At 40.6% G+C, this 18,552-nt stretch overlaps 2 protein-coding genes across 6 annotated transcripts in view; both read left to right on the forward strand.

The window, feature by feature from the left end:
* GTF2H5 (general transcription factor IIH subunit 5) overlaps positions 1 to 18,552 on the forward strand; it is a 229,815-nt gene that overhangs the window by 94,052 nt on the left and 117,211 nt on the right. The gene's annotated exons all lie outside the window — the stretch shown is intronic.
* SYNJ2 (synaptojanin 2) overlaps positions 1 to 18,552 on the forward strand; it is a 144,634-nt gene that overhangs the window by 92,916 nt on the left and 33,166 nt on the right. For all 4 annotated transcript variants that reach the window (XM_069070314.1, XM_069070315.1, XM_069070316.1 and 1 more), the window contains exons 8-14: positions 1,209 to 1,381; positions 2,285 to 2,366; positions 4,713 to 4,862; positions 4,964 to 5,129; positions 11,313 to 11,504; positions 15,169 to 15,250; positions 16,695 to 16,835. In XM_069070314.1, coding sequence (XP_068926415.1) covers positions 1,209 to 1,381; positions 2,285 to 2,366; positions 4,713 to 4,862; positions 4,964 to 5,129; positions 11,313 to 11,504; positions 15,169 to 15,250; positions 16,695 to 16,835 — 986 coding nt within the window. The remainder of the gene's footprint in view (positions 1 to 1,208; positions 1,382 to 2,284; positions 2,367 to 4,712; positions 4,863 to 4,963; positions 5,130 to 11,312; positions 11,505 to 15,168; positions 15,251 to 16,694; positions 16,836 to 18,552) is intronic.

Raw genomic sequence — 18,552 nt, forward strand, 5'->3', positions numbered from 1 at the left:
ATTTATCAGTTGGTTTAAGTATTTCTCAGGTCCAAGGATATCCGAATGCCAGCCCTCTGTAGATATCAACCTCCTCTTAGTAAAGGGTGAGTGAGAGGGAGTTAGAAATGTTGTCGGGGGCCCGATATATTTGGATAGTAAAGGTGCTGACACAATGCTGGGCCAAGAACACTGGTCTGGGGATCAGGAGACCTGGGTTCTTGTTTCCATTTTGCTGATAATTAGGAGTGGCCCCGTAAATTCAGGCAGTTTGACTCTCTCCAAGCCTAATTTTCTTTATCTGCAAAATGAAGGATCCAATCAGTAATTCTCCAAGGTACCTTTCAGCTCTGACTTTCCTTAACTGACCAAATGCTAAAATATCAGCCTGTCATGGAGACACACAAGGTCTTAGAGGAAGGCCCCAGTGGACATGGGATCATACATGAGCTTCTTGTCATCCTGGGTCTGTGGCACAGCCTATCCATTTGCTATGAGTCAGTATGTTTGGACAGTGGAAGCTGGGCTAAGGAAGGCAGATGGTGTATGAAGAACGTTAGGACTCAGTCCTTGACTAGGACCTGACCTGTTGCTGTCACTACCTGTCCCACCTCTTCCTGTTGGGCTTCCACTGGACCACCCCTCTTGGGTTATCATTGTGTGACTGCCACCTGGCGCTACCCAGAGGGTAATGATAGGTTTTGCAACTCCCTGAAGTACAGAGATGCTAATCACACTTCCTCCTCAAGTCAAGATGTGAATGGTTCCCAGGGAAACAGCTATTATGAATAGAGCTACAATGCATCTTCATACTTGGTGGACCTACAGGCCTTGTGCTATTTGAAGACTGAAGCAGCAGCTCACTTTCTCGCTTGCTTTGTGTCTTGCCATAGAGATCTGCTGGAGAACGTGATCTTTGTTACTGCCCGTGGGCTGCAGATGGTGGACAAGGGAGGGGCGAGCGTCACATCTGGCTTTGCCTCTTGCTTTAAATAATCCTTTTACCCTCTTTCAGGAAGTATGCTTTTCCTGTGTTGTTGTCTTTCTCTGATATTTCCCTCCTGTACTTCCTTCTCAAGAGCTGGTCTGATAAACTACTTTATCCCTCATGAGCTTTAAGACTAACCTAATCTAACCAATTAATATGGTTAGCCACCCTGAGCAGTAGATGGACATATGCAATCATCTCTCTTTTTCTTCTCCCCTCTCACCCCACTTCCCCTCCTCAGAAATTGCTTTGGGCCTCTTTCCATGTTGGAGACACACCTATGATAAATTTTGACTTCCACCAGTTTGCCAAAGGAGGGAAGATAGAAAAATTGGAGAATCTGTTGAGGCCTCAGTTAAAGTTGCACTGGGATGAATTTGATGTTTTTGCCAAGGGCGAGAATGTGAGTCCACGGTGAGTGTCCCAATGTTTGCTTCATTTTTATAGGCTGGGAAGTAGATTTATAGCTAGAGATTATTGACATTCTGTTCATTCATTCTGTAATTTACTTTGGTTCTTTTGGATTTATGGGCCATTTGCTTTCAAAATGGTTTTCTCCATACCAATTGTATTGCCCTAGAATTTGGGGTGGTACCATGAGCACAGTTTGGATTCCATTTTTCTTTTTTAGCATCTACATGACTTTAAAAAAAAAGACATATGTAAATAAATAAATACATATATATATATATACACACACATGCTATATATAAATGTGTTGTGTATATATGATACATATATCTTTTAAAATTATGAATTTTGACATACAGTGAAGAGGAACATATCCATATACAAAGAAGATTAGAGGATTATAGATAAAACCATGAATTTCTATTACATACAGCTTTGTAGGGTTTTTTTTTAAAGTCTATAGCACGTTTAATACAATAGCATAAGGCCAGCTTTTTGATAGATGTGTTATTTTTATTTGCAAGTGTTGAATCACAGATTGTTTGACCCCAATTCTAACATTTGGCAGAACAGGTTTAGCAATTAGAGTTCCTTGAATCCAGAACTGTTACGCTCAGTAAGGAATGAAAATCCTCCTTTCTAGAAACTCCAAGTTTTGACTGGTTCTGTAGAACTGAGCAAGTTGTTAATTCATATGTCTTAGCTAAGACTCAAGCATATCAGTAGGCCTTACCAGAATGCTTTCCAAGGGTCTGGTTTGGGATAGCGGGGCTGCAGGGGATTGTCTTTTAAATTTTTTTTCCCATTCAAGCTTAGAACACTTTGTTAAGTGTGCTGCTACTATAAACTGAACTTGGTAATGATTGTGGTTTGGTTTTGTTTTGTTTTCCCATCATTTATTCAAAGTTTCCAAAAAGGTACCTTGCGAATGAACTGTCTGGACTGCTTGGATCGAACAAATACTGTGCAGTGCTTTATAGCCCTTGAGGTCAGTCCCCTCTTGTTACGAGATTTTGTGCTCTGTGTCTGTTTTTTGCTTCTAGCCAAAAGGCAACCATTGTTGGGCTCTTTGGGACCAGAGTAAAGATAAGCTGATTTATCTGGTTCTTTGGCTAACTGCAAGGGATGGGATGGGGTAAGTGGTCAGGGAGGGACTGATGATATTTAGAGAAAGTAATTTCTAGTTCATCTGTGAATTGGAGTCATGTCCATATGTCAGTCTGTGGTTTTATTACTGTCTCTTATCTATGTCTCTTCCTTCCTTCCTTCCTTCCTTCCTTCCTTCCTTCCTTCCTTCCTTCCTTCCCTCTGTCCCTCCTTCCTTCCTTCCTTCCTTCCTTCCTTCCTTCCTTCCTTCCTTCCTTCCTTCCTTCCTTCCTCCTTTCCTCCCTCCTGAACAAACCATATAAAGTGGGAATTTCCATACATCTAGTAGAACAGAAAAAAGAGGTTTGCAAATTAATCTCCATTATGTACAACTTGCTTTTTTGTCTCAAAATATGTACTGAATTCAGCATGTAATTTTCAAGATTACCCTGCTCATCTGTGATTATTTTTTACCTTTTTTCAGTTCTGTACTGTGCATTAAAAAAAAAATTTTTTTCACTGACCCTTTTTCTTTCTTTTTTTTGGCTACCCTATCTCTGTTGTACTTGCCCCTCCCACTCAAGTTAAGAAAAAAGAAAAACTAAACAGATGCATTATACTTATATGCCTAGTCGAACAAAACCAATTCCCACATGGGCTCTGCCTGAAAATGCATGTCTTATACTACATTTTGAGCCCGGCACCTCTCATTTGCAGTCACTTTCAAATGGACTTGAGGAGCAGCAATTCTGATTAAGCTATTATTTTGCTAAGTTCTGTAAAGCAGAATAAATGTGTCTGCCCATGCTGACTAAATATCCTGGCATCAGAAAATTGGAATCTTCTGTCCACCCACAAATATGACATTGGTCAAACTGTCAGGAATAAAATTTGTTATTTTCCTTTAAACCCATTATCCTTTCTGAATAAACTGTCTGTATATGGCACTGCCTTTTACTAGTCTTCCATGTTTGAAGTTTACTATTGCCTTTCTTTTCCCTCACCTGCCTTATTTACCAAGTCCTGTTGGTTCCACTTACTAAATCTCTTTCACATCTATTTCCTTCTCAATTTCTAACACTCCCGCCCAGCAAACTATTTCAGCAGCCTTGTAACTCTTCTTTCCTATTTCCCCTCCTTCATACCATTGCCAGTCTCACCTTCTCCATGGATCATGTCAAACTTTTGCTCAAGAATCATCAGTGGTTTCCTATTACCTACCAAATAAATTTCAAAATCGCCTGATATTCAACAGTCTCCCCAGTCTGGCACCGCCCTACCTTTCCAGCCTTGTCTCATGCTACTCCCTTCAGTGTACTTTGTGTTCTAACCAGACCCAACCATTCTGTCTCATAAATACAGCTTATGCTTGCCTGCCTCCACACCTTTGGTGCCTAACCCTTAACTTTCCCACTTATGGAATTCCTTCTTGTTGCTGTTGAGTTTCTGACTCTCCATGACTGCATTTGGGGTTTTCTTGGCAAAGATGCTGGAATACTTTGCCATTTCCTTCTCCAGTTCATTTTACAAATGAGAAACTGAGGCAGACAGAATTAAGTGACTTAGCCAGGGTCACACAGCTAAGCTATAAGTGTCTGAGCCCAGATTTGAACTCTTTGAATTTGTCCTTACTCCAGGCTGGACATTCTGTCTGCTGTACAACCTAGCTACCTAGCCCTTAAAGTTCTATTCATGCTACCTTCTCTGTGAAGCTTCCCTGATCCCTCCTGTAAGTAATGGCCTTTCTGCCCAAACCTCACATAACCAAGTTCTATTCATTCCACTTCCTGAATCTCTCTTTTGTTTTCCTTCCTGTGAGGCTGTTGACTTTGCACAGCCCTCCATCACTCAAATCAAATTCAGTTGCAGGACATGTCATCATCTCCCTGGTGTCATGGTCCTCTGTGAGAACGAAGGACAAACCCCAACTACCACGTGCACAAGAGTTATCTGTGTACATGCATTATCCAGCTAGACTGAAAGCTCCATGAGTGAAAGGACCATTTTTTTTGGAGGGCAATTGGAGTTAAGTGACTTGCCCACACACAGCTAGTAAGTGTATCAAGTGTCTGAGATCACTTTGAACTCGGGTCCTCCTGACTCCAGGGCCAGCGCTCCATTCACAGCCGCCTGAAAGGACCATTTCTTACCTAAAATGTGTGAATCTCCTGGTACCTCAATCAATGCTCTGCACATAATAGGCACTTAATAAAGTCTCTCACTCTCCTTTTATGCATTTCTCATTAAGGTTCTTCACTTACAACTGGAGAGCCTGGGACTGAATTCAAAGCCAGTCGTTGAACGCTTTGTGGAGTCATACAAAGTCATGTGGTCTCTCAACGGTCACAATCTGAGCAAAGTCTTTACGGGCAGTCGGGCACTGGAAGGAAAGGCCAAGGTAAGAAGTGGTCTCAGAGCTCAGCAGGACCGTGCTTTTAAAGAGGGCAAAGACTGCTGGGAATGTGTTGCATACTTCCTCGAGGTATGTGTTTGTTGCAGGTCGGGAAACTCAAGGATGGGGCCCGCTCTGTGTCTAGAACCATCCAGTCCAATTTCTTTGATGGAGTGAAGCAAGAAGCCATCAAACTGCTGCTGGTTGGCGATGTCTATAAGGACGAGTGTGCGGACAAAGGGAGGATGCTTTTAGACAGCACGGCAGTTTTAGGTAACTGGTCACATGCATGCAGAGAGTGACCCACCCCATGAAAAGTATTTGCCTTTGAATTCTTTCCCCAGCATTGCTAATGTTTGGTACTGCTCTGTCCCTACCCTGAGTCTCACTCAGTTCTCATGACTGGATGAGATGATTGCTGAGAATTAAGTCAACTTTGGACAAATGGAGGAGAATGAACAAAACCATCAGACTTCTTGAGGGATAAAAAAAAACCAGGATCCAGGCCTCCTGAGCATCCTGGCTGAAGGGGTTCCTTTAACTAGTTTTAGGAATTGGGCAAAATAGTAAGCCAGGCCCAGAATTGAGTAGCAAGAGATTAGGCTGAATTGCAATGATGACTTTAGATAATATACTTTAGAATATATACTGGGGGTTGTTTTTGCTCCAAGCCTGTGATCTCTATAGGAAACTCCTAGTAGGAAAAATTCCTACAACAATGAATGATTAAATGGGGGAAAAAACATCAACCAACTATTATTTATGCAGCCCAGCAACTCTTTGCAGCTTACTGTCTTTTTTTTAAAATTTAGTATTTTATTTTTCCCCAATTACATGGAAAAAATTTTCCAACATTCATTTTTAAAATTTGGAGTTTCATATTCTCTCCCACCCTTCCCACCCTCCTCATCGGGAAGGCAAGCAATTCAATATAGGTTATATATGTGTAGTCATGCAAAACATTTCTGTCTTAGTCGTGTTATAAAAGAAAACCTAGACCAAAATAAAAACCTAAGAAAAACAGAGAAAGTAAAAAGTATGCTTTGATCTGTAGTCAGGCTCCATCAGATCTTTGCAGCTTACTATCTTTTTTTTTTTTTAAAGCAATTGGGGTTAAGTAACTTGCTCAAGGTTACACGGCCAGTTATTTCTGGGTATGGTGCTAAGTATCTGAGTATGGATTTGATCCCAGGTCATCCCGACTCTGGGACCTGTGCTCTTACTCACTGAGCCACCTGGCCACCCTAAGCAATTGGGGTTAAGTAACTTGCTCAAGGTTACACGGCCAGTTATTTCTGGGTATGGTGCTAAGTGTCTGAGCCCGGATTCAATCCCCAGGTCATCCTGACACTGGAGCCAGTGCTCTTACTTGCTGTGCTACCTGGCTGCCCCTCGCAGCTTACTATCTTACAAGATTGTCTGGGGCGATGAGTGTTTTATCGACTTGCCCCACTGCCATACACAGCCATTTTGTTTCAGAGGCAGGATTTGAACACAGTTCTTTCTGACACCAAGCTCAGCCTTGGCATCTGTTATGCCACATTGCTTTTCCCAATAAGTAAAAGGGATGTAAGCATGTGTTTAAAATCCTGGATTCTTCTAACTAGGATAATTAATAGCTTCCTGATCCAGTCAGCTACTGTACCATGAGAAGCACCCTTTATTGCTGCTCCCTTGGTTTGGATTCCATTGTTATATTTGTAGGGACTAGAACACCTTATGGGACTTGTCTCTGTTTAAGGGTTTGGGTTTTTTTTTTTTTTTTGGTTTGTTTTTTAAGTTGAATTCCAGAAATGTAACTAATTGACATGTTTCCCTGAATCCCTTATTTCTCGTGTTGGGATATGGAAGCCCTTCATGCTCTCTCTTTTCCGTGTGACTCCTGTCCACACGTTGACTGTCCATCTTCACAAAGGATTTACTCAAAGATTTGCCAGAGGGCCTTGTTTTGTCCTTTTCACCTTCTGGAAGTAGCAGAACACCACCAAGATCTCTCTCTGTTGTCTACATGGCTAGGCTACTTCTGGTCATCCCTACAAGTCTTTAATCATGCCTCTTCTCATCGGCCATGGACCAGGCACCATGCTAGCCCTGGGAATACCAAGACAGAATCGGGGAGGGGACAGCGCATATAAGGACACCTCCCAGTGGTGACCTGTGAGAGGAGCTTTGTTGGGAATTGTGGGGATGCAGAGTAGAGCCAGAGGGGAGTTTATCAGCAGGCATTTTTCAGTAGCAGAGGAAATATTAATTTGACTTCTGTTCTGGTGCTGAAAAGCAGATTTAGAGGGCGGGGTCTGGGCAGGAAGAGAGATGAGATAGTAAAAAGGTGACCTGTGGTAAAAGATGCAGCGTAGCTGGAGCTGGAAAGATAATGGATGAATGAGCATTTATGTAGCACTTACTTTATACAAAGTGCTGTGTTAAGTACTAGGGATACAGTAGTGACAATACTTGCTTTTGAGATATAACACACAATGCAAATAATGGTCTACATGACACCTACGCCAGTCAGGACAGGCTAGTCACCAGGATGGGGGTTCCAGAGCTGAGAGAGTTAAATTCCCCAGTGCCTGAGCTTTGGTATGGAGAATGTGGCAAAGTCTTGTGGCCTGTGAGATGGCAGCCACAGGGTTGGAATAGGCCATAAAAGCCCTATAATCCATGTCATTTTATAGATGAAGAAACACATTGGAACTGTAGGTCTGTTGTTCATTCTATTATGATACGTTCCCCTTCTTCCACGGCACTGGCAGATACCCTTGGTAAACAGATTTCATTCATTTGGTGACTGCTTGAGTACATGTAAACTTTTAGGCTTTTAACAATATCCTAGGACCGTAAGATTCAGAGCTGCAAGGCAGCTTGAATATCTTTGATCTCACATGAAGAAACTGAGTTTGAATGATTTACTCCATGTCACACAAGCCATTGGTAGCAGGGTCAGGCTTTAAACTTTCCCATTTATCCCTGGTTCAGCCATTTTTCTGTCTTGTCTGACTCATTGTGACCCCATTTGGGGTTTTCGTGGCAGAGATACTGGAGGAATCCTTCTCCAGCTCATTGTAAAGATAAGGAAACTGAGGCAAACAGGGTGAAGTGACAGCTAGTAGGTGTCTGAGGTTGGATTTGAACTCACAAAGAGGGAAGTAGTATTCCTGACTCTAGGCCTGGCACTCTATGCACTATGGCACCATTTAGCTGCATCTCACAGACTTGAACTGAGAGCCAGGATATGTGGGTTCTGGTCCTTCTACCACTAATTGATCTGAGTTCAAAGCTTGTCTTCAAAATATGCTGTGTGTTCCTGGACAGATAATTTCATCTCTCAGTGCCCTAAAGGGACTCTCTAAGTTGGGGGCAGGGGAGAAGGTACCAGCCTGCATGGGTAGAAGGAATTCCTTTACAAATGAAATCACAGGTCCATCCCCTCTCCTCTAATTTCTCTGTTCCTTTAAAAAAATGTGATTTACTCATTTTTCCTCTTCTTCCTTCCTCCCTCCCCCATCTAACCTCATTTCCTAGTGTATTCTTACTTTGGTTTCAGTAGCCAAGACAATATTTGATTTCTACTCTGGGCACAATCCCAGTGCAATGAAGGAAGTTTTGAAAGCATCTCTAAGTAATTTCAAGTCTGTTGAGGTTTGTTTACTAACAAAGTAGAGATGGTTTAGTTTCTAGACTAACTTAGTCATAGAAGAAAGGAAGTATTGTTGTCTAAAGAAGTTGGCCTTTTAATACTGTTTTAAAGCTGGGGTCAAAGGCATATAGGATATGTGGGGGGGGGTTTCTCTTGGTGAGACTTTCAAATTTACACTCCTTCCAAAATGTGACTTGTTGCCTGTATTTCTCTGCTCTTCCTCCTGGTTAACTAATATTTGTCCCTTTAGCTTTCTCTTGGAACCCTCATCATCTTTTGGACCTAGTGGTGAAGGCCAAGATCCAGGCCTTTTCTGCTACCTTGCATTCAAAATTCCTTACTATCTGGTGTCATAGTTTTACCACATGCTTAATTTATAATGTTCCAACAGGATCATGATTTCCTGGAAATAGATAGACCACCTTGGATAGGGAGAAACTCAGTTTTATTTCTCACGAATGGGATAGAAGAGCTTTACATGCATTTTGACTCCATTCCATTGAAGGAAATCATAAGAACAAAGAATTTTTTGAAAACTGGGAGGGTTCTTAAAAGTCATCCAGTAACTAGCTCAGTCCTCAATCATCTAGGGACTACTTAACTTTGTTATTTTATGGATCTTTCAGTCAGGAATAGCGATTAGGTGGCATAGTAGATAAGAGTGTGGGCCTGGAATCAGGAAGATTCATCTTCCTGAGTTCAAATCTAGCCTCAGATACTTATTAGCTCTGTGACCCTGGGCAAGTCATTTAACCCTATTTGCCTCAGTTTCCTCATCTGTCAAGTGATCTGGGGAAGGAAGTGGCAAACCACTCCAGTATCTTTGCGAAGAAAACCCCACAAGGGGTCATAAAGAGTTTGACAGTACAGAACAACAGTCAACAAGCTTTCTTAAGCACCTACCAACAAGCATCATATGTTAAAGTGCTGGGAATATAGAGAGTCCATATTCCAATACGGAAATCAACAGTTAATAAACTTTTATTAAGCTTCTGCTGTGTACTGGGCATTGCCCTAAGTAAGTGCTGGGGATGCAAAGGGAAGCAAAAGTCAGTCCCTGCCCTCATGGAGCTCACAATTTAACAGGGGAGACAACATGCAAACAACATGCAGAAAGAGAGGCCACATTTTAAAATCAGACATAGGACTGACTCTAGATTTCTTTAGCTTTGGCTTAGAGGATGGAACATGAAAATCATTTAGGTTTTTCAAGGAAGTTCAGTGACCAGACCCTAAGAGAAAGAAGGGAAAAGAAAAGTGAGAGAGAACAAGGGGAGAGAGTGTTTTCAGGCTAGACCTGGCACCTGCCTCTGCTTCATCCTTTCTCCCTGTCTCTTGTCCATTTCCAGTAGCTACCATTGGGACGGGAAGCTGCAGCCACCTTACAACTCAGGTGTTACTTGTATGAATATTCTAGCAGCTCGTATTCATAAATCATACCAGTTCTAGCAAATCATATTCAACCTATTAGATTGTTTTTCCCAAAAAACTTTCCTATTTTTTCCATTAACAAGCATTTATTTTTCTGCCTCGTCTCCCACTCTGGGGGAAAAAAAAAGAGGAAAGAAAATGAAAGCCCTGGTAAGGAATCTGCATAGTTAAACAAAATGAATTACCACCTTGGCTGGTCTCATTCTGCATCTGGAATCCATTGCCTCTCTCTCTGGAGGTGGTTAGTATGCTTCCATCATTGGTCCTCTGGTGAAGCATATCCCCTCCCAATTAAAATAGAACTTCAGGTTGGAGAACTCTCTGAGTGCTTAAGTCATGCGGATAAATGCCTTCCTCCTTAACATATTTTATAGCCCTTAAATATTTGACACAATTAGGAAGAAAAGGAAACAAAACTCCTGAAGAAGGCTCCTTCACTTGAATTCTCTTCAGCCAATTAAGAATATGTAGTTTCCCCATTATTTAAAAAAAAATTTGCATAAACAAACATCAACAAATGTGAACATTTCACTATGCAAAGAATTGAAAAGAATTGTCCATGGAACTGAGCACCTTTGGCTTTTTAGTGCGTATTAGCTGAACACCGGTAGTAACAAAACTACCCTGTCTGTGGCCTCTTCTGAATGTCCCCAGCACTCTTCCATATATTTTTGAGATCTTTATTGATGGCTCTTTTTTCTCTTTTCTGATTTTTTAAGATCAGTATAACTACCCATCACTTCCCTCTCCCTCCTCACAAGAAGACCTTCCCTATAACATAATAAGCAAAGCATATAGACCTATTGGTCTGAAAATGTATGTCCCACTCAACACTGCTAGTCTATTATTTTTCTTTCAAAAAGTAGAAGGCGTGCTTCATTTTCAGTGTGTAATTGATCAGAGTTCTGAAGTCTTCCAGAGTTGTTTTCCTTTACATTACCATCATCATTATATAAATTGTTCTGGCTCTGCTCAGCTCATACAAGTCCTTACAGGATTCTCTAATTCTGTCCCTTTCATCATTTCTTGTGTGTGGCCCAGTAATTTTCCATTAAGTTCACATACAAAATTTGTTCCCCTTTTTATCTATACCCTTTTGGTTCCTGTTCTTTGCTACAAGAAATAATGCTTCCTTAAATATTTTGGTATATGTGGATCTTTTCTTGTCTTTAATCCCTTTGTGGTAGAAGTTGTATCACAGGGTTGAAGAGTATGCAGTTTAGGAACTTTTTTTGTGTATGTGTTTTTATGTTGTTTTTCTTTCCCATCATTTTCACAAGAATCAAATTTGGTTCAGGGTAATACTATGATGACTTAATTTCCCTTTCATGTTTTGTGGGTTTCGGATTGCACAAGAACATTCTTTCCTTGTGTATTTTTCACAGTGACTCCAAGGATCTTAAAAGCCATGTCAGAGCGTCAGTTAGAATTCACCAATTTCAAACGGATTCGGATTGCCATGGGAACCTGGAATGTAAATGGAGGAAAACAATTCAGAAGCAACCTTCTGGGCACTGGAGAATTAACTGACTGGCTGCTGGATTCTCCCAAGCTTTCCGGGGCTACTGAATTTCAAGGTAAGAATGGAGAGCTGACCTGCCACTTCAGGTTTCCTCAGACTGCTAACATAGCACCCAGTTCTGAGCTTTCTTGAGAAATTACTGCTACTGCAGAGTTTGGCATTTGGATTCTTGAGAATGTTTTTTAAAACCTTGTTGTCATTTTAAGATTCTCTCCCACTTTCCCTTCTTATTCCCTTTTTTTACTCTCTTTTGCTCTAATGGACAAACATTAAATGTTGCTCTCTTTGGAAATTACCTTATTTCTCTGGCAAATCAAATTAACCAAGTCTTTGCTAAAATGAACAATAAGCATTTGCATTTCTCCAAAATTAAAGTAATTCTAAATTGATACTCAGTTTGTCTTTTTGGTTGTTCTAACTTGCAAGCAGAATATTGAATTTGGAGACAGAGAATCCCAGCTCAGGTCCCAGTCTTCTGCTTTCTATTTACTTGAACTTGGACAAATCATGTGACCTGGGGCTTCAGTTTCCTTTTCTGTAAAATGAGGGAGTTAGACTCCATCCAGGGTTTTGGTCTTATTGGTGTCATGGATTGCCTTTGTCGGTCTGTCAAAGCCTGGGGAAGGAATTCTTCTCAAAATAATGTTCTTACATGCATAAAATAAAATACATAAAGGAAAACAATTTCATTGAAATACAGTTACCAAAATCACAAAGTTCACAAACCCCATATTAAAAAAAACCCAGACTAGATGATCTCTAACAATATTTTGCAGCTCTAAACCTATGACTCATTGCCTTGACTTGCCAATCCATAACCTCAGAACCCATTTAGGAGTAGAGGAATGCATTTCCCCTTCCTCCCCCAACCCTCTCTTACACGTCCCTTGTGAGTGGCTCCATTTTTAATTGCCTTTGTAGTCCTAGAAGGGGTTAGCAATATGACATTGCTGTGTTTCTGTGGATCCCACGAACATACTTGCCCTGTGATTATTTACATTATAAGCAGCTGCTTCCTTGGCAGCCTTTCAATGCTGTATTATAAGCCCCATTCTTGAACTTTTGCACATACACAGTGTAGACCTGTTTCTTTTTTTTTTTTCTTTTTTGCATGCAAGGGGGAATAGTTTGAGCTTCAAATTTATATGGAGTTGAAACTACTTGACCTACTATATGTAAGTGGGAGTTTGTATGGGAATTAATAATGCACCAATAAATAATTTTGAATGTGTTGGAAAAGAGAGTCCTGTCTATGAGACTTTAGAACATCAAGTCCATGGAACCAGTTAGATTTTTACTAACATACTCCCTCTCTAATACAATGAAATAGACCCTCTTTATTCTCCTCTAAGGTTAAGATGAAAAGTGTTGCCTTTTATGGAATTGAAATCAGTTTGAAGCAAGTAAAGGCTCTCCAGTTTTCCTTCTGAAGCCTTGGTTTAAGAAAATAAGAGAAATGTGGGTTACTTCTGCCAAGTTACTCTCTAAAAAAGTGGAAACTTTAAGCCAGTTAACTTCGTGGCTGACCTGTTAGATGAATAAGCAGTTAAAAAAAAAAAAGTTGGAGATGATTGAGATCTCCCCTACACACTTAGGAGTGACATGGGAAGGGGTAAAGTAGGGGGAGGTATATTTTCTACCAGCAGACCAGGGGTCAACTGCCTGATGTTGGAATGACACAAGCAGGCTGGATAAAGTTCAGTGAATTGCTGAAGAGCTTGTAATTGCCTCTTGATTGTTTTTGATTGGAGAACAAAGGTAGGATGGATGGATTTATTCATAGGACCCCCAGATCTCACTATTGTCCCTTCTATTTCTCCCTTCCTTTCTCCTCTCTCCCACAAACCTTAGGTTTATGAACTTTTTATCTTGGTAACTATATGTCAATGTAATTGGCTTCCTTTATGTGTCTTGTTTTTCTTCTTTAATGCTTTTGGTATTTTCTGGTAAGCCTATTTAGATTCCCATTCGAGTGTAGGGAACACTCTGTCCTAATGGAAGGCTACACTTGGTCTGCCACCTCTGGTCTTAGAGAGCTGTCTAGGCCAGAAAAAGTTAAGTGACTTGTCTAGGCTCACACACAGTGAGATTCAGAGGCAAAACTTGAACTCGGGTCTTTCTGACACAGAGGACAGCAGTATCTATTGCAGCATCCTGCCACTCAATAGAGAAGCATTCTTGTTGTTCAATCATGTTCAATTCCTAACCCCATTTAGGGTTTTCTTGACAAAGACATTGCAGTGTTTTGCCACTTCCGTTTACAGCTCATTTTACAGATGAAGAAACTGAAGCAAACAGGGTTAATTGACTTGCCCAGGGTCACACAGCCTAGTAAGTGTCTGAGGCAGGCCAGATTTGAACTCAGGAAGATGAGTCTTTCTGACCTCAGGCCCGGCACTCTTAAGCACTTCACAATCTAACTCTTGATAGAGAAGTACAGTAAATAAAGACAAATGGACACTTTGACTGTATTTGACCCTACATACATCATTCCACCCCCATCAACCACTACCTCATTGCTGAGAGGCATGCAAACAATAATTCCAATAGAGTCTCTTTTGTCCGAGCTTCTCAGAAGTGCCAGAATTGACTGATTTTAGTTGCAGTACCTGTCTTTTCTCTGTCCAGACTGATAATGTTTATCCTGGGCTGATGCTTTGGAAGGAAAAGGAAAAAGAGTCTTCTAAATTAATCCAATATTTGTTATACACACTTTGTACTAATTCTAAGCTAAGCACTCAAGTGCCCCGAGGGCCAAAGACAAAGCCTTTGGCACCCAAAGCTAATCTAGTTAGAAAGATAAGATGAATATAAGAAATAATTAAAGAAGAAAACCAGTATAAAATAGTAGTTGTGTAATCCTGTTTACTCATCCATAAAAAAGGACAATATTAAATTGACACAAATAAAGTACAAGATCAGCTAAGTGGAGCACCAGACCTGTAGTACTGTGTTTCTCTGATAATAAGACCTATCCCGAAAATAAGCCCTCCCCTTACTGTGTAAGATTCCTCGAAAATAAGCCCTATTGAGATTGCTACTGTAGTGAAGGTGATCCCCTGCTACACGCTACATTATGGTACCCTCTGTATGCACCGTCCCCCCCTCCCCCATGAAACGCACGCCGCGCTCCGAGCTGCATCCAATCAGAGCTGCAGCAGTGAACGCGTCATCCTGTTCTTCCCCAGTGATTTGCTTATTGAATAAAGGTACATTTTTTTGTTCACATTTACCTGTTTATTAAAATTGCTGTCAATGTTCATTAAAATAAGCCCTCCCCTGAAAATAAGCCCTCTGGTGTTTTTCTGTCCAAAAAATTTAATAAGACAGTGTCTTATTATCGGGGAAACACGGTAGGGAAGTCCTGAGTTCAAATTCAGCCTAAGATACTTACTAAAGCCTTACTAAAAGGGGTAGAATGATATATGTACTGTCAGATATGGTCAATGTGTTGAGTGACCTTAGGCAAGTCACTTAGCCTTTGTTTGCCTCCGTTTCCTTATTTGTAAAATGGCGGTGATAATAGTACCCATCTCCCAGGGTTATTGTGAGGATTAAATGAAATAATCATTGTAAAGCACTTGGCACAGTGACTAGAATACATAATGCACTTTTAAAATGTTAGCTGTTATTCTTTCTGGTTCTAAGTAACTTGGGGTTCGCAGACTTGGAACTCATTTTTTCTTTCATGCTTTTCTCCCTCAACTTCCACTCCCCAGATGACAGCAGCCCCGCTGACATATTTGCCGTGGGATTTGAAGAGATGGTGGAATTGAGTGCAGGAAATATTGTCAATGCTAGGTAAATAAGAAGGTGCTATGGGGGGGTGTGAGTGGGAGTGGGATGTGAATCACATGAAATGAATCACATATCTGAAGACACAGATCCTGATCAGTGTGTGGGATACTTAAAAAAATTATTAAAATATTAACATTAAACATTAGTATAACCAACTAGAATGTGTTAGTAACTTCACATTTACATTAATTAATTTTGGTGCATAAAGTGTAGTGTTTCAGTCATTCCCTCTTAACTTGCTCATCAGAATTTTTTAGGAACCTATTTAACATATACTGAAGTGACCCTGACTCTGAACTGATAGGATATCCCTGGTTAGGTTTACCCAGAACCAAAGTAATTGCCCCAAAAGGGATGATGCGAAACTCTGTGTGTATTAAAAGGTCATATCGCCTGTGACATATACTGAGGTGGAATTCACTTTACCAGCCAGATACCCAGATAAAGTGGGAAGGTGGCCCTGTATAAATTTACCTTAAGGCAAAAATGGCTGATTGATTTTCCACTGGGAGTAAAGAAGACATCAGAGAGCCATAGACTCTGAATCCTTGTTTTACTTTAATGACCATATTTGATATCAGAATATTTGTTGACTTAAGTTCCTTCATTCAGCAGACATTTATTGAAACTCCTATCGCCTTCTTTCTGCAAGTTATCATGCCCAGCATGGTGGTAAGGGTAGGATGGGGTGGAGGAAGATAGAGAGATGAATAAATATATGGTACAAAAACTAAAGTCAATAGTTGGACAACAAGAATTAATTAAGCATTTACTATGTGCCAGGTACTGTACTAAGCATCAAGAATACAAAGAAAGGTTTTCATTCTAATGAGGGAAAGAGCAAGTCAATAATTTAAGTTCATCCAAGGTAGATTCAGAGAGTAGCTGGAAGGGAGTCTTGGGAGGAAAGCCAATGACGGGAGCGGGAACCAAGAATGGAGGCTCATGGGTCAAGGAGCAGCAAGTTGGCCAGGGGATCTGGATAACAGAATGCATGGCAAGAAGTAAAGTGTAGGGGCAGTTAGGTGGCACAGTGACTAGAGCATCAGCCCTGGAGTCAGGAGGACCTGAGTTCAAATCTGGTCACAAGACACTTGACACACTTACTAGCTGTGTGACCTTGGGCAAGTCACTTAACCCCAATTGCCCTGCCTTCCCCCCTCCAAAAAGAGAAAAAGTAAAGTGTAAGGCTGGAAAGGTAGGAAGGGTCCAGGTGATCAAAAGCTTTAAATGCTCAATAAAACATTGCAGTGTGTTTTGTGTTTTTTAATTACCATCCCCTGCCCTCAAAAAAACTGGACTAATTGAGGAGATAAGCCTTATGCTTACATAGTTTAATATAAAACAGCATGAGTTCAGTAGTGAAAAAGACAGTATTTTAGGGACTGGAAGAATGAGAGCTCTCTTACAGCTAATTGACTATGACATTCTTTTTTTTTTCTTCTAGCACTACCAATAGAAAAATGTGGGGAGAGCAACTCCAGAAGGCTATCTCAAGGTCTCATAGGTACATTCTGTTGACGTCCGCCCAGCTTGTAGGTGTCTGCCTTTATATCTTTGTACGCCCTTACCATGTTCCATTTATCAGGTAAGAAAGTTGGATTTTCCCACAGAGTGACTTTTTTGTATCTAGGAGCCAGGAGTTGGTTGCAAATATTTGTACTCTATTTGATGATGACTTTCCCCATCTTATAGCCTTCTCCAGGCTTGACTGTTTTTTATATGGGTTTATATAAGCTTCCTAACTCAAAGATTTGGTTGTGTGGTACTACATGGGAGAATGAGACTCCTCTTCCTCAGGCAGCCAATCCTGGATTCAGAAGGAATTTTAATAAATGATCATTGATATATAAAATCATAGCATTAATTTTGGAAAAGGAAAGGGATCCCTTGTTGATTTTTTTTTTAATGTAGACTCTGTGACCAAGAGAATTGAGTATCTAAACAGGAAATGTCAGTTCTTTCATCTCCTTTTAACAGAGTTCAAAGTATGTCTTGCAGTTGGAAAGCTTCTGCAACTATCATCCATTATTATTTTCTGAAAGTGAAAATCTTCTAAATTTCTGAAAAAATAAATTTTTGGAAGTTTCTCTTCCTAGCAGATAATACCTCCCCACCCCTATAGACACAGAACAGGGATTGTTATCTTTTTATTTTGGCAACCCGAGTACCAACACATAGTAGGCACACTTAATAAATGCATACTGAATTATTCTAACCAGAAGCATTCGCTATTCTTTTACACTAGATGAACCCACTCTTGATTTCATTCAAGGCATCTTCCTAATTTTTGATTGAATCCAGGCCCCAGGCACATCATTTGCATCTTCTCCAGTGTCTTCCTGGTTAATGTGGTTTATGGCCCCAAAGGGTTGGAACTAAGAATTTTTCTTCCCTAATTAAATATGTTTGTACCTTGTTGAATGCCTCAGTCAGCATCCCTAGGGGACCCTAAGGACACAAGCCATAGCAGCATTTAAATGGCACACTTACTTCTGAACAACACAGCCTGCTCCTCAGGTTTGCTAATCCTTTTTCATGGTAAGGGATTTCAAGAGACTAAACTTTTAATGTTTCCCTCTACCTGGATATCCTTTGGGATGACAATAATTTTTAATGTGACTGAGTTGACTGATTTAGTGTTCTTATCTGAAAGCAAAGGGTCTTGGTGAGAAAGCACAAAGCACCAATGATTAGTGGCTGTGCATTTCAGAAACATGGCATCAGATCCTTGATACCAGTGCCCTCATTGAATAAACAGTACCTCTGGCCTCAGGCTTGTTGAGTAAGCACACCTGTTCCCCCAGATATCATTGTCAAGTTTCATCTGAGTAATAACTAGGAAGGGACAGATAGTTGCCGTATCAGGAGTTCTCCCTGTCAATGATTTTTTTCCATTAATATATTAAAAGCTAACATAGTTGAAATGGCATAGCTTTGCCCCTTCTCTCTCATGTTCAGGTTACTGAAAATAAGAAACCTCACTCAACAAAGTTGATTTGAAACTATCTCTGGAGAACTTTGCAAGTAGCCATCATTTTCCTGCTTCTCCAAATATGCCATCTTTTCAGATGGACATTCCTGAGTATTTTATAGTTATGGCTGCCTCTGGGTCACAATAATGCCATTCAGACTGAGTGAGCCCAGCAGTATGAATTCATATTTTTTCTGGGGGTGGAATAGAGTGGGATCAAATAATAAAAAGCAGGTACAGAGCAAGGATGAATGAATCCTTAGCTTCTTCATTCTTTGGAGATACTTTTTGTGACACAGAGCTTGGTTAAAAGTGAGCGTCATATGGGGTG

This window comes from Petaurus breviceps, unplaced genomic scaffold, assembly GCF_028583685.1.
Source record: "Petaurus breviceps papuanus isolate PSGF00001 unplaced genomic scaffold, PetGlider_PUasm1.0 90808, whole genome shotgun sequence".
Classification (NCBI taxonomy): Eukaryota; Metazoa; Chordata; class Mammalia; order Diprotodontia; family Petauridae; genus Petaurus; species Petaurus breviceps.